The sequence below is a fragment of the Desmodus rotundus genome, chromosome 3 (assembly GCF_022682495.2).
Source record: "Desmodus rotundus isolate HL8 chromosome 3, HLdesRot8A.1, whole genome shotgun sequence".
Lineage (NCBI taxonomy): Eukaryota > Metazoa > Chordata > Mammalia > Chiroptera > Phyllostomidae > Desmodus > Desmodus rotundus.
Window position 1 is genome coordinate 85,977,709 of NC_071389.1, and position 14,300 is coordinate 85,992,008.

The following is a 14,300-nucleotide window of genomic DNA, read 5'->3' on the forward strand; positions in this document are numbered from 1 at the left end:
ATTCATTGCTTGCAAACCAGTGGTTTGGACACTTCATTATGACAATGAAATCTTTTGCTTTAGATTTCAGGGAACTCCAGTCCACAGGCTAGGAGGTCTCATCCTTACAGACCAAGTTCCTGGCAGGTGTCCCCACTAGGTCATCCCCTGCTTCCATGGGATGACAGGCCAACGCTTCGGAAAATGGACTATTTGCAGTTCTTCAAAGGAGTGGAGAGTTTAAATTTGCCATTTTGACCTTAAATTAAAATTTTATGTCCTGCAGCTTGGCTTCCAGATGTCTCAGTCAAGAAGTAGAGGTTAGTTCAGATCTTTCTAAATGAAATCAAATCTTAATTTTCCACCTCTATGGAGGACAGGTATGGCATTAGTGATTTGATGGTTAGAATCACTCCAGATGCCATATTTAAAATACTTGACTCTCGTTTGCCACTAAGTGCCTTTAGGATAATAGTTATCAAGAGTGAACCTGACTGGAAAGTTACCTCCTGTCCGATCCCTGGGTCCATCTTTACAAAGGTGATAACAGCAGCAGTGCTAAAAGGCAGTAAGAATAACAAGGCATGAAGAGGTGCTGCCGAGTAACTCAGCAATTGCCACCAGCTCCTGTGGGGGTCCTGGGGCTGGGAGGCTCAGTCTCAGGACTGACGGGGAGCAGAGGTGCTTGGAGCACAGGGGGTCTTGAAGCCTAGTGTTCAAGGGAAACATCTGTCTATTTTCAAGATATTTAGCTCCATTTCCTTATACAATCAAGGCAAAGCCTGAGAAAAGGCAGAAGTCCCACCAGATTAAATGGAATCTTATGAGATCTTGAAATCCTGGAGCAACAGAGGGATAGACCTTTCTGTTGCCTCTCGTGCTAACCATCCAGGTTGTAAACAAAACCTAGACTCTGAAAATTAATCTGTTGCCCCCTCCTACACCTTATGAGAAGATTCCTGACACAAGAAATCACGATCCCAGCATGGGCCCTTGAGGCCTGTAGTGCCAGTGGCACAGGAGCGGGGCATCCCACAGCCTGCTTTCAATGACTGTGCTGATTCTATGGAGTACGTGGCACCCAGGTACTTGCTTTGGATGAGATGGCCAATGAGGCCCAGGGATAAGGAGAGAGCGGCCAGGCCACTGAAGACAGAGGTGCCCTTTTTGCAGCTGCTTGTTATCCTTCCCCTTGTCATTCTAGGTGAGAAGGGAAATAAGAGTAGTGAATGGCTCACTCTAAAAAACAAGTTTTCTCTGGGAAGACTCAGTAGCCTTAGCTCAGAAGTTCCAGGAGATACTGTGTAGGCCATTCCACTCTGTCCCCAGCTTCTGCTGTGCCAGCATTTTCCTGGCTGCGTGTGCATCCTGCTGAGCAGGGACACCAGCCTGCAGCTGGCCTGGCCTGCAGAGGTCAGCTCGCCAGGCTGAGGAGCCCCTCTGCAGAAGACCCAGCATGGGAGTTGCCCCCTGGCTGCTTCTCCCTTGTTCCCTCTCATCTGGTTTTGGACAGTTGCCCTGACTTGCTTTTCTGCCTTTTCTCCTCTCTATGTCTTCCCTGTTGTTTATCTCTACTCCTCCTCTGTCGGAGCTGGAAAGGAAAGCGGGCAGGCAACCCAGACCCCTGGGACCTGAGCTGGCTTGGGCAGCTGTGACTCAGGTGTCCAGGGGGTCCCTGGGGACCCCAAGTTTTAGTTGCAAGGCCCTACCTCTGGCATGATGGTGCCCCTGAAGTTGGCCATGAAGCCTCCCTGCATGCACGCCACCTGCCCTGCAGGTCAGGGTCATTGCAGTGCCCTTCCTTTCACATCCAGGGTCCATTTCCCTGAGAATCTCCTGGCCTTCCACTGCACTTAATGATGCAGCTTCAGAAATAAGCCAGCAGCGAGAGCCTGGCTCTCTGAGCACACAGCTCCTCTGTGCATTTGCTATAAGTATGGCTTTTCATGGGGAGCAGATACAAAGGGATGCTGGGTGAAATTAACCCAGATGCCCTCCTTAGGGCTGTGGGAGGTGATCCTCAGGTTTGGGGCAGAGCAAACATACAGTGTGCACGGCTGCTGCCTGAGGACAGGGGTGCTGGGAGGCCAGTATTTCTCACCAGCATCTGAATGAGAGAAATGCTCCGCTCCCCTGCAGTGTTCTGCTTGCCTTGACCTGAGTGGGGCTCATGGGGTAACTTGCATTCTCACATGGGCCCAGCCAGGCTCCCCATCAGGTTTTTTCTGTAGGTGATACACCCCTCAGCCCTCACAGGGAAAACTGAACAGAAGGTTAGGGAGCAGTGGCCGTCAGCAGTGGAAGTGGGTGTCAGGCCATGGCCCTACAGCTAAGAAAGAGCTCATAGCCAGAACCAAGAAAGCAGACAGTAGTTCAGCCTTGCCTGCATGGAATGTAGAAATGAAACAGAAGGGGGACCAGGTGACCTAGTGAGGACAGGAAGATGGGAACGAGGATGAACACAGGGGTTAGTGTAGGGCTCTGTGTGGTGGAGCTGTAGCATCGGCCCCAGGTGGCCCACCTAGATGTGACTGATCCCCTCACTCCCACCCTCCAAGCAGGACTCTCAGTTGTGGGAATTAAGTTGTATCTGAAGTTAAGGGCAAGATTCCTGATCACCATACTCTCCTGCTATCAACTGGACTCCAGGAAAATGTATCTCCCTCCAGCTCATTTTGCACCAGCCTCCCAGCACCTCCCAGGTATTCCTAGCTCCCCGGTAACCCGGAATCACAAATAATAAAAACACACTTGAGGCTTGGGAGCATGAGGTGACAGCCACTGATGGAGCTGATGCTTCATTCAAAGATGAACAGTTGACTGGACTACCCCAAGCCCTCTTGTCACCAGCCATGGTGCAAATGTAGGATACTGGTTACCAGTTCAACCATTAGCAATGGACATGATACTTCGGTGTGTTTCTTCTGTACCATTGGTGTAATCATTCAGAAGGCCTGGATGAGATGCAAACCTCCCTTGGCAAAGTGTTGGAAGAATAAAGACTTAATAAAGGCACACCGTTGGCACTGCAGCCTGGCCCTCTCGCCCCAACTCTCGTTTACTTGCCCTTCTTTCTGAGAGGGCCCGTGCCTGTCTGCGTGGCAGGCATTGTAGCTTTCTCACGACAGCACACATGTGCTGCTGACAGATCAGATCTTCATGAAGGGGCCACCAAGCAGGTCTGTCTTGGAACTGTGAACTTTCTCCCATTCTCCAGGGTGGAGCCTCTGAAACTTCCTCTGTGACAGTCTGCACCTGCTTCACATAGTGAGATGAAACCAATAGAAATTTCCATTTAAAACCCCTGTTTAAATGTTTGTGATGTTCAATACCTGATATCAAACTGTATTACAAGGCCACTGTAATCAAAACAGCCTGGTACTGGCATAAAAACAGGCACACAGACCAATGGAACAGACAGAGAGCCCAGAAATAAACTCAAGTCTTTATGGTCAATTAATATTTGACAAAGGAGGCAGGAGCATAAGGAGCAAAAACTGCCTCTTCAACAGATGGTGTTGGGAGATCTGGACAGCTATGTGCAAAAAAATGAAACTTGATCACCAACTTACGCCATACACAAAAATAAACTCAAGATGGATAAAAGACTTAAATATAAGTTGTAACACCATAAAAGTCCTAGAGGAAAACATAGGCAGGAAGATCTCAGACATTCCACGCAGCAACATCCTCACAGACAGGTCCCCTAAAGCAAGGGACATAAAGGAAAGAATAAACAAATGGGACCTCATCAAAATAAAAAGCTTCTGCAGGGCTAAAGAAAACAGCATTAAAATACAAAGAGAACCAACAGTATGGGAAAACATATTTGCCAATGATACCTCAGACAAGGGCCTGATCTCCAAAATATATACAGAACTCACACGACTCCACTCCAGGAAGACAAACAACCCAATTAAAAAATGGGCAAAGGACTTGAACAGACACTTCTCCAAGGAAGACATACAGAGGGCCCAGAGACATATGAAAAGATGCTCAGTATCACTAGCCATCAGAGAGATGCAAATTAAAACCACAATGAGGTACCATCTCACACCGGTCAGAGTGGCCAACATAAACAAATCCACAAGCAAATGTTGGAGAGGATGCGGAGAAAAGGGAACCCTAGTGCACTGTTGGTGGGAATGGAGACTGGTGAGGCCACTGTGGAAAACAGTATGGAATTTCCTCAGAAAACTAAAAATGGAACTGCCCTTTGGCCCAGCAATTCCACTCCTGGGATTATACCCTAAGAACCCTGAAACGCCAATCCAAAAGAACCTGTGCACCCCAATGTTCATAGCAGCACAATTTACAATAGCCAAGTAGTGGAAGCAACCGAAGTGCCCATCAGCAAATGAGTGATCAAAAAACTATGGTATATTTACACAATGGAATTCTATGCAGCAGAGAGAAAGAAGGAGCTTCTACCCTTTGCAACAGCATGGATGGAACTGGAGAGCATTATGCTAAGTGAAATAAGCCAGGCAGTGAGGGACAAATACCATATGATCTCACCTTTAACTGGAACATAATCAACAGAAGAAAAAAGGAAACAAAATATAACCAGAGACATTGAAGTTAAGAACAATCTAACAATGGGCAGGGGGGATTGGGGAGGGGACAGTGAGGAGAGGGGATTACAGGAACTACTATAAAGGACACTTGGACAAAATCAAGGGGGAGGGTGGAGGTGGAGGAGGGAGGGGGGTTCAGCTGGGGTGGGGTGGAAGGATGGGGAGAAAAGGCATACAACTGTAATTGAATAACAATAAAAATAAAAAATAAAAAAGAATAATAATAAATAGATAAATAACATTTAAATTTGCTTAAGAAAACATGTATTCATTTTAAAAACCATTGTTTTTCTAGCCATCAAAAAAAAAATGTTTGTGATGTTTCTTTGGAGATGAGAGGAAGGACTGGGGCTTTTTAAACCAATCGTATCCGTAGCTCCCGTACTGGAGCAGTTTATGAAAGTGGAGTAGTGAGGCAGTGCCGCTAAGGGTTATCAATACACTTCTGATCGCTGGAAGCTTGAAAGTTTGGTGGGGAGATGGCTTCCCCTGTTTAAGAGCACCTGAGGCAGCTGCCTGCTTCTGGTTATGGAAGAACAGCATCCTGGGGGGAAAGGAGGTTATGACTGTTATATTTTGTCACCTGATCACTTAACAGTTTTTGCTCAAACCAAACCCATCTATGGCTGGGTCCCACTTGTCCAGATTACTCAAGATGACCATCTTGGGCCTTATCTGGCTGGGCCAGAACCCCATGGGGTTACTGGCACTTGCCCTGCCCTCCACTCTTAGGCCAAAGAATCACATGTCATGATTAGAGAACCAGATTTCACTTATTATATTCAACATTGGAAAAGTCAGATACCTTGAAAATTTCTCCTGGAACCAAGACCGGACTTCCCATATCTATGTGCCAGGGAAGTGCAGGGAGAGCTGGTGTCTGAAGACAGGCCGTGTGTGAATGGGGTGATGCCTCCACCTGTATGTGAGCCTATCATGTAGAGGGCTGTGCGTGTGTCAAGGGCTTGTGTCCATTGGCTCGCCCGGGCAGCAGAGGACTTGTTCCCGATCATTCCGACTTGCAGGTCTGGGAGGGGGCTCAAGCTCCCTGATGGTTCTCATGATTCAGAAACAGGCAGCCCATTAGTCAGACTGCTGCCCCTGGGGGTGGTTTTGTCAGCCTGGTGTGTTGCTCTGGTCTGTTCGTTTGTTTGTTTGCATCTCCTGAGCTCTATGGCTTCTTTTCTCTGCCCTGCCCTCGGCTGGGGAACCATGTGGACAAAGCTGTGTTGCCTGCCTTTATCCCACGGGAGTGGCTATGTGCCTGTTAAATTTCAACTGCATAAATATTCACTGGCTCCACCCAGACCATTCGTCTAACCCAATATCAAGGGGAGGCGGGCCTGGGGGAGGAGAGAATGATTTTCTGCAATCTGTGAATCCCTCAAAACAAAACAAGACAATGTGTGGCAGTGTGATTCTACTGCCAAACTCAGGATAGAATCCTGTTCCCTGAGCAGCAGACGTAAGTGTCTTAAGGAGCATTGACTTTCACAAATATTTGTACATTCTTTGCCAGCACTTAACATGGAGTTATAAGGAAACTGAAGTGTGGCTGGAAGTGTCTGTAAGAAGAAAAACAGGAAAGCCAAATTCCTCCCTTCCTCTCTCTGGCTCCAGTTTATACTTAACAACAAAAATGAGAATATGTAGCTCTACAAGAAATAGCTGTTCTTGCCCAGAAAGTTCTCTTCATTGAGCATTGAGAGGGTCAAATTAGCAGGAGGTTCTGAAATCAAGAATTGTGCTGAAGGCAGAAGTGAAGTTCTTCACTGTGTCATCTTGGTTCCATCCAGCAGAAGAAATGAAATCCAGACATGCAGAAGTTGTCTCATTCTTCGTTCTGACACCTCTAGGTGACCTGCAATCCAATTCAGTCCTAACACTAACCACGTGGAGTTAACACAGATGCCACATGTTCAAGGGCAAGGTCCCCAGCAAGACTGCTTTCACTTCAGATACCAGCTGCAGATGGGGTCCCCAGCCCACTAGTTGTCTGACTCGGCTACAAACTGAGGGGTTCCCATGATCCCCTTTAGGTTTGATAATTCACTAGAGCAACTCACAGAACTCAGCAAAGCGCTATACTTGCGATTACAGTTTTATTATAAAGGATGCGCATGAGGAAGTGCCACAGGAAGAGATGTATAGGGCAAGCTCTGCGGGGGTGGGCGTGTTGAGGCCAGGGATGGACGCAGAGTTTCCATGCCCTCTCCTCATGGAATCTGGGCTGTTCACTCTCCCAACGTGTTTGCCAACCCCAAAGTTCCACAGAACCTCAGTACCCAGGGTTTTCATACAGGTCTCTTCACTGTACATGGTTGATTAAATCATTGGCTACATGATTGAACTCAATTTCCCTCCATGGTAGCCAGGCTGGCGCAAAGTTCCAACTCTCTAATCATGTGGTTGGTCTTTCTGGTGACCAGCCCCCATCCTGAAGCTGTCTAGGGTCCCACCATATGTTGGAATTATCAGTTAGGAAATTTCATGGTTTTTGTAGTTCTGTGCCAGGAACCAGGACAAAGACCGGATATATTCTTTATTATATTACACTGCCCGTGCTCACTGGCCTGCAAGGAAACCTGTCCTGGAAATCTGTCTTTCACATCACTAACAATTCCAAGTTTGATTTTGGGGAGATCTCGGTCCCAGCACAGAGAAGGTCTTTTAAAGGAAGTTCATTTTAGGGGACGCAGGCCCAATGAGGTTGGGCATGGAGCATTCCAGACTGAAACTATAAGCAGGGGGATCATATAACTTATCTAATCCAGGACACCTTCATGAGTGCAAAGGGACCAGAGCCTAGGCATCTTCAGAAGCCTGGCCCTTGCCTGTAGCTGGCAGGAGAGGAGAGAGCAGGTGGAGTGCTGCAGGGGAGTTTAGGAGGCTCGGCCTGGGAGCGGCATACCTCCCTTCTCCCCGCATTCACGGGCAGAACTCAGCACGTGGCCACACCTAAATGCAGTGGGGAATGTCAGATAGCTGTGTGCCCTGGGGTAGACAGAGGATATGGATTTTTAATAAACACATAGCAGCCTCCATCACACTGTTCCTGAACTACACCGAGCAGGCTACTTCCTCAAGGCCTTCGTGTTTGCGATTCTTCCCTCAGATAGACTCCTGCCTCACTGCCGAAGTTCCTTCAGGTCTCTGTTTAGAAGACACTTCAACAGAAAGATAGGCTCACCAACCCTGTAGGAGAGAGCGAGCCCACTGCGCCCTGTGCTCCCTAATCTCTAACCATGAATAATAATTAATCCAGTCAGGGCTCTTGATTACATGGAATAGAAGCAAACTCTAACTTAAAGTGAAAAATAATTTAAGTTTATCAACGCAACCAATGAGGCTGGAAAACAAAACTCAGAATCAAGGTGTAGCTTGAACCAGGTCATGGGGACAGTGGAGTCTGCATGCTGCCATGGGGGCCATCACCCTGAACGCCTGCTGCCATGCCAGCCGTCCTCAGTTTCCCCTCGGAGTCACTCTCTCGGAAGTGGGTGCATTGGATAGCCTTTAATGAAGTCTGGAGCCTGTACTCTACTGGAGGATGACGATGGCAGCTCCCTGCTGTGGGGAATGGGCCCTCGATTCCCACCGATGCAGGAATCCCCCCGAATGAGAAGTGTCCTGGGAGCCGGGGAGGCAACACAGTAAACGGCTGCTGTGGCTGTGTATGGAATTATAGGCTGATGGCACAGTTTTTGGTATTTTTTGTGTTCTGTGTTTCTGTTGAGAAACTCGCTATCAGTCTACTTTGTGTTCTTTTGTAGGTAATGTTCTGTTCATCTCAGGTTTGCTTGTAAGAATTGTCTCTATGTGTTTCATATACTACGGTTTCACCAGATGTGACTAGATAGGAATTTATTTACTCTGTTCAGGACTCATTGTGCCTTCTCAGTTTGAAGAAACTTGCCTTTCTTCAGTCCTGGAAAATTCATTTATGTCTTCAACTATTACTTCTCCCCATTAGTTGCTTCAGAGATTCCTATTACAAATAACATTGGACCCTTTATTCTGTATTCCATATCTCTTTACAGATAGCCATAGTTTTTGGCCTTTTGACCCTGGGCTATATTTCTGGAAGTTTCTTCAAATATATTGTTCAATTCTTTTAAAGATTTTTAAAATGTATTTATTTTCTAGAGAGAAGGGAAGGGAGGGTGAAAAATATCAATGTGTGGTTGCCTCTTGTGTGCCCCATGCTGGGGGCCTGACCCAAAACCCAGGCATGTGCCCTGACTGGGAATCGAACCAGCGACCCTTTTGTTTGCAGGCCGGTGCTCAATCCACTGAGCCACTCCAGCCAAGGTTATTTTTCAGTTCTTTAATTTTCTCTTCAGTTATATCTAACCTGATGTTTAACCCATCCATTTTGTTGTTACTTTCAATGATTATGGTTTTGGTAATGTTTTATTTGGTTCTGTTTCAAATTTACCCATTCTTTATGTTCTTTGTCTGCAATGTGCCTGCTTTAGGGTTCTATTTCTTATTTTATCTTTCATTACATTAGATATTATTTTTTGTAACCCCAATCAGAGACTACTCTTGCCTACAGTCCCTGTCGTCCTATATTTTCTTTGTCTGGCACTACAAATCCTCTCTCAGGATACTTTCTTTGTGTGGTTGGTTGTTTTTGTTGAAGGATTATTTTCAACAGGAGGTATTTGTCTTGTTGGGTGGTATTGGTGGGTACCTGTTTGTTTTTGCTGAGAGGGTCTGTGGTGTTCTGCCTTGTGAAAATGCCCCTCCAGTGTGGTTTTGCATTCACTTCTTCCAGGTCCTTTAAATTATAGTAAAGGGGTTTCTGTGAGGTTGAAGAAAGCGGGTGGGAAGAATGAATAAGTTTAGAATTAGAAACCACCTCAGTAAAGTAGCTTGTCTCTCCTCCAGGATAGGCCACCGGGCTGAGCAGGTACTGTTTGTCTCCTTCCCTTCCAAAATCGTGAGAGCTGTGTGTTGGGTACTGCCTCAGGGCCAGGGGGTCCAGGAGTGCAGGAAACAGAAGACCCAGCTCAAACAGGCTGTAAGCAGTCAGGTAACTTACTGGCTCATGTAACAAAAGGACAGAGGTCCCATGCAAATGGACTCAGGCTCTCGCATTCATCAAAGTCCATTTTAGATTAAGAACCTTTCTCCAAACTCTTCTTACCTGGCACCTCTCTCCCCTCTCTAGAACTCTCAAGCACCACTATCATTGGATCAATGCTTTAGAATCCCAGCTCGGAACATTTCACTCCCTGACTCAGAAACCTACAAAGGCTCATTTAATGCCTCTGGTAGGAAGTCCAAATAATTTTGGTCAGTACTCTAAGCCAATCAAGATAAAGTTTCTCCAGCTCTATATCCACTAACTCCTCTTCATATCCTTAAATGCATTCTAATAGAATTGCTCTCTTTTCCTCCTGCTCCCACTCTGAACTCCCAGTGGGACTTCCCTCCGGCCTTTCCCAGCATTCATACTGTTCGGTACTTGAGTTAGGTGGGTACAGGTCTCCCATCACTCTTTTGATTCCCTAAGGATTCAAAAGAGTGATGGGAGACTTGGAGGATGGAGGGTTCCTGGAGGATGGAAGCGTTCTTTAACGTACCTTCCTTTTTTACCATGGTACCGAGCAGAAGGCACGTCACACAAGAGCTGCTCCCTTTGGCCTAAATGAACCAGGGCACTACCATTCCTCTTGCCAGTGATTAGGTTAAGCCAGGCCAGTGGCTCCTGAATCGCACACAGCAGTATGTACAGTTCAGCAGATTCTCACGGGGCATCGCTGGCTCAGGAGTTGTTGCTTAAGTGCAGGGCAAAGGGCTCACCACTGGCAGTGAGACTGGAGGACAGTGCAGGGGAGACTGGCCCCTGCTGCCCAGTCTCCCTCTCCCCCTGACTCCTGGGCCTCCCGCTCAGGGCCCGCTCCGTTATTCTTCCTCCAGGCTGCTTTCCTGGCCCAGCAGCTATCTTTGAGGCCCCTGTACAGCTTCGACACCATCCCTGCCCGGGATAATCAACTTTTACTGTAAATAGGACGTCTTCCAAGTCAGGAGCCTGGAGTGTTTTGGGCATCTTGGCATACCCCCTCCACAGGGCTTGCACATAAGAGAGGCTCACAACAAATATCTGTTGCTTAAAGGAGTCCATTCAAGTCCATATTATGTATCATTTGCAAGTGTGCCCAGCACTAAGCCCACAGTAGACAAGACAGAGAGTGTGAATCCCCCAAGCAATCGGGAACCTGACGGAGCTGTTTGGTGACCAACCTTGTGTCTAGCAGGGGCCTGGTTCACTGCTGTCCTGAGCCTAGTACAGTGCCTGGCGAGAGGATGAATGAGTTAATGGGTGCATCTTTTGATCTCCTCCAACAGATTATAACAGCAGTGAATTAAAAACAGCGTGCAGGAAGCATGAGCTTTATGTGAGCTTCCAAGACCTGGGATGGCAGGTGAGTTCTCAGAACAACATGAGAGACAAAGTTCCTTTCTCAGCAGTCTCTTCTCGGCTTCACGGCAGCAGCCATCATCAAAGACCTTAAGCTTTAGGACTAAGATGGTGTCTCCCATGAAGGAACGTAGGAGCCCTTCCAAATGCCCAGGCTCTTGGCATGAGGTGGGTGAAGGCATGGCCTACTGGTGCACATAGTCCTTCCTGGCACCTTTCCAGGAAGCCCAGGGTTCCCCATCTGTGTGTACCTCAAAATCAATAGTCACGTTTCCCAATACCCTTTCTTCATTCTTTCAAAGTACCACAGGGTATGTATTTACATTTGGGCACTAAAAAAAAAAATTTAATTGTATTGAGAGAGTTGGGAAAATGGACCAATAGTTAATTTCTGCAATGGCTATAAATTGGCTCACTCAAACTATCTGGAAGAGCACAGATATTCTGCTCCACACCTGAGAGCCACCACTAGTTTGTAAGAGGCAAATTACAGGTGACAGTGCTAGAAGATAGTTTCCATATGTATGTGGCATGATGACAGGGAGTACCCTGAGCTCCTGGAGAGGCTCCGTTGGGTCCAAGTACCTAAAGCCAGCCACCTCTGTGCTCCCAGGCCACGCAGGCAGGTAGCAGCTAAATGCCGTGTGAGCCTGTGGGAGGAGCAAGGACTCTGGAGTCAGACGGACCAGTTCACACACAAGCTTTGCCACTTGAATGTGAAATTGGCCTTCCTCCGTGTCACCTTTCCTGTCCATGTAATTTTTCACACAGGATTATTGAGAGCACAGATGACATAAGGAGTGTGTGTTAACCTTTTTGTTGCTTCCTTTCGCTTTAAATTAAGGACTGGATCATCGCACCCAAGGGCTATGCTGCCAATTACTGTGATGGAGAATGCTCCTTCCCACTCAACGCCCACATGAATGCGACGAACCACGCGATCGTACAGACACTGGTGAGCTCTCAGAGACCTTTGCCACCTAATAGGAAGGCGTAAGCCAAGACCAGGTAGTTTCTAATGGAAATTTCCTCCTTCTGTTTTGGAACAGGTTCACCTTATGAATCCTGAGTATGTCCCCAAACCATGCTGTGCGCCAACTAAACTAAATGCCATCTCGGTTCTTTACTTTGATGACAACTCCAATGTCATCTTGAAAAAATACAGGAATATGGTTGTAAGAGCTTGTGGGTGCCACTAACTCGAAAATGGTTGCTGGGGACACAGTACTGCCTTGGATTCCTAGATTACATCTGCCTTAAAAAGCTCACAGAAGCACAGTGAGAGTGGGATGATGACTTTGAACCACCTCATGCCGGTTGGTGCCTTACTGCCCAAGGAAGACTTTAAAGGGCCTCAGTAATGATTTGCTCACATAGAAAACAACGTGAGTAGTTGGTCTGTTGGAAGCTGTTTGAATGTCTGTAGTATAAAGTCTGGTAACTGCAGAAATGTAACTTTGAAGGGTTCCTCTTCCCCCATAAATGTCCACCAAAATTAGTTTTAGCTTTAAATCAAGCTGTTCGTGGTGTTACTGAGTAAAGAAGGAAAATAATCTTAATGGAGTAAAAGTATTCTTGGCTAAAGTATCAGCCAGTTTAGTGACACTTCTCAAAAATTGATTTTACAGTTAACAGAAATTGGGGGGAAAATGCCTCTGTTCATTGATTGCATTCCCAGGAAGGTCAGTTTCATGTAGGATCAACAGCCCGAGCCATAACCAGGGCCATGTGGAAGTGCCTTTTGTCTCAGTAATTGCTGATAATGTTTGTGCTGGCATTTTGTTGGTGTGAAAACCATGTGGTTTCCACACCTCAGCTGTCCCCCGTCTGCCGTTTTCTTTGCTAGCACCAAAAGTACTCCGCTCCTACTGGGAGGCGAGGCCGCCAGGGCTGAGAAGCATCTCTGATAGCCATCACTGTAACCGTGCGACATGTGAGAGCAGCTCTGCTTCTTTTTCCGGACTGGCTCTCTGAAAAGCACATTAACTTCAGGAACGCTGGCTCTAATGTCTCATCTATTTCAGTACAGCAGTTCTTTCCCTTTTGCCACACAGCATACCATGTCGCAGGGGAGAACCAACAAGGAAACGCACTGAGAAAGGGGCTCCTAGCCTTTCGGAGTAGGATTGGGTGGCCACGCCGTTTATGAATCGAAATCAGTTTTCTCTTGTAGAAAGCAAGACTCAGATTAAATCTTAGAATATCTTTTAAATGTCTTTTTCAAAATCATGTACTAGGAAATCAATTTCATACTAAACTGATTAAATAATACATTTATGATCTAACTACTTGCACTTACAGCTTTTTTGTAAATATAAACTGTAATTTATTGTCTATTTTATATCTTTCGCTGTAACATTTAAGACCAGACTTTTTTTAAAAAAAGAGTTTATTTAGAAAGTATCATAGTGTAAACAAATTGTACCACTTTGATTTTCTTTCAATACAAGACTCGTGATGCAAAGCTGAAGCCACTCATGAGGATTGTGCTTCTCCAGAAAGTTGGGTTTTTTAAAAGAACATCTGTGAACCATACATGATTAATAAAGATTTCCTTTAAGGCAGAGGCTGGTCGAGACCCTGCTCTGTTGTCATCTGCCGCAGACGGCAGCAGTGGTCTTGTTTCTCAGATTCGTACCATCGGTTCCTTTGTGCCAAGTGACTAGATCCCCCAAGCACAGGGGGCAGGGTGAACAGTGTTGGGACACAGAGGAGGTATTATGAAAAGTAAATTGACAGCAAAGAACATACAGGTGCCTGTTTTAAGGAAGCCTCGTCCTGTGGTTACTTATTTCCAAGGGTGATGGTAAAAGTGTTTAATAACCAGGATGGCTTGAATTGTAAGCACGCCAGGCTAGCAATGATGGTAGCACAGCCTACTTTAGCTGTGACTCCGCCCTGCCTACTTCATTCTTTGGTCTTTAGGTCGAGTTAATCCCACTCTCCCCAGAGCAGAGGGTTGACCTCCACACAGGCAGACGATGCACAGTACGCCTCTGAGAGGACTACCTGGGAGCAGAAGAGAAACTGTTTCCAGTTGGGCCCTGTAGGGAGGCTTCGGGCTTCCCCTGGTCCCCAGTACCGGGACCCAGAAAAGCTCGTCTAGTCCTCTTGCCTCAGGTGACAAATACAACCAGAATCTTCTTATGACTTAATAGAACAGTCGGGACCAGTCTTGTGGAACGTCCCATGCCCACATTTTCCATGGGAGACATCAAATCTTAAACACGGACTTCAACACGGACTCAAAATCTTAAATACCTTCACAGGGACCCTGACTTAATGCTAACATAACTAATGAAATCTTTCACCCA

At 46.6% G+C, this 14,300-nt stretch overlaps 1 protein-coding gene across 1 annotated transcript in view; it reads left to right on the forward strand.

Moving 5' to 3' along the window:
• The window catches only part of BMP6 (bone morphogenetic protein 6), a 175,708-nt gene extending 162,166 nt beyond the window's left edge, over nucleotides 1-13,542 (forward strand). The window contains exons 5-7 of the mRNA XM_024552371.4: nucleotides 10,914-10,990; nucleotides 11,831-11,941; nucleotides 12,036-13,542. Of these exons, the coding sequence (XP_024408139.3) occupies nucleotides 10,914-10,990; nucleotides 11,831-11,941; nucleotides 12,036-12,185 (338 nt within the window). The 3' untranslated portion in view covers nucleotides 12,186-13,542. The remainder of the gene's footprint in view (nucleotides 1-10,913; nucleotides 10,991-11,830; nucleotides 11,942-12,035) is intronic.
• Nucleotides 13,543-14,300: the final 758 nt, after the last annotated feature.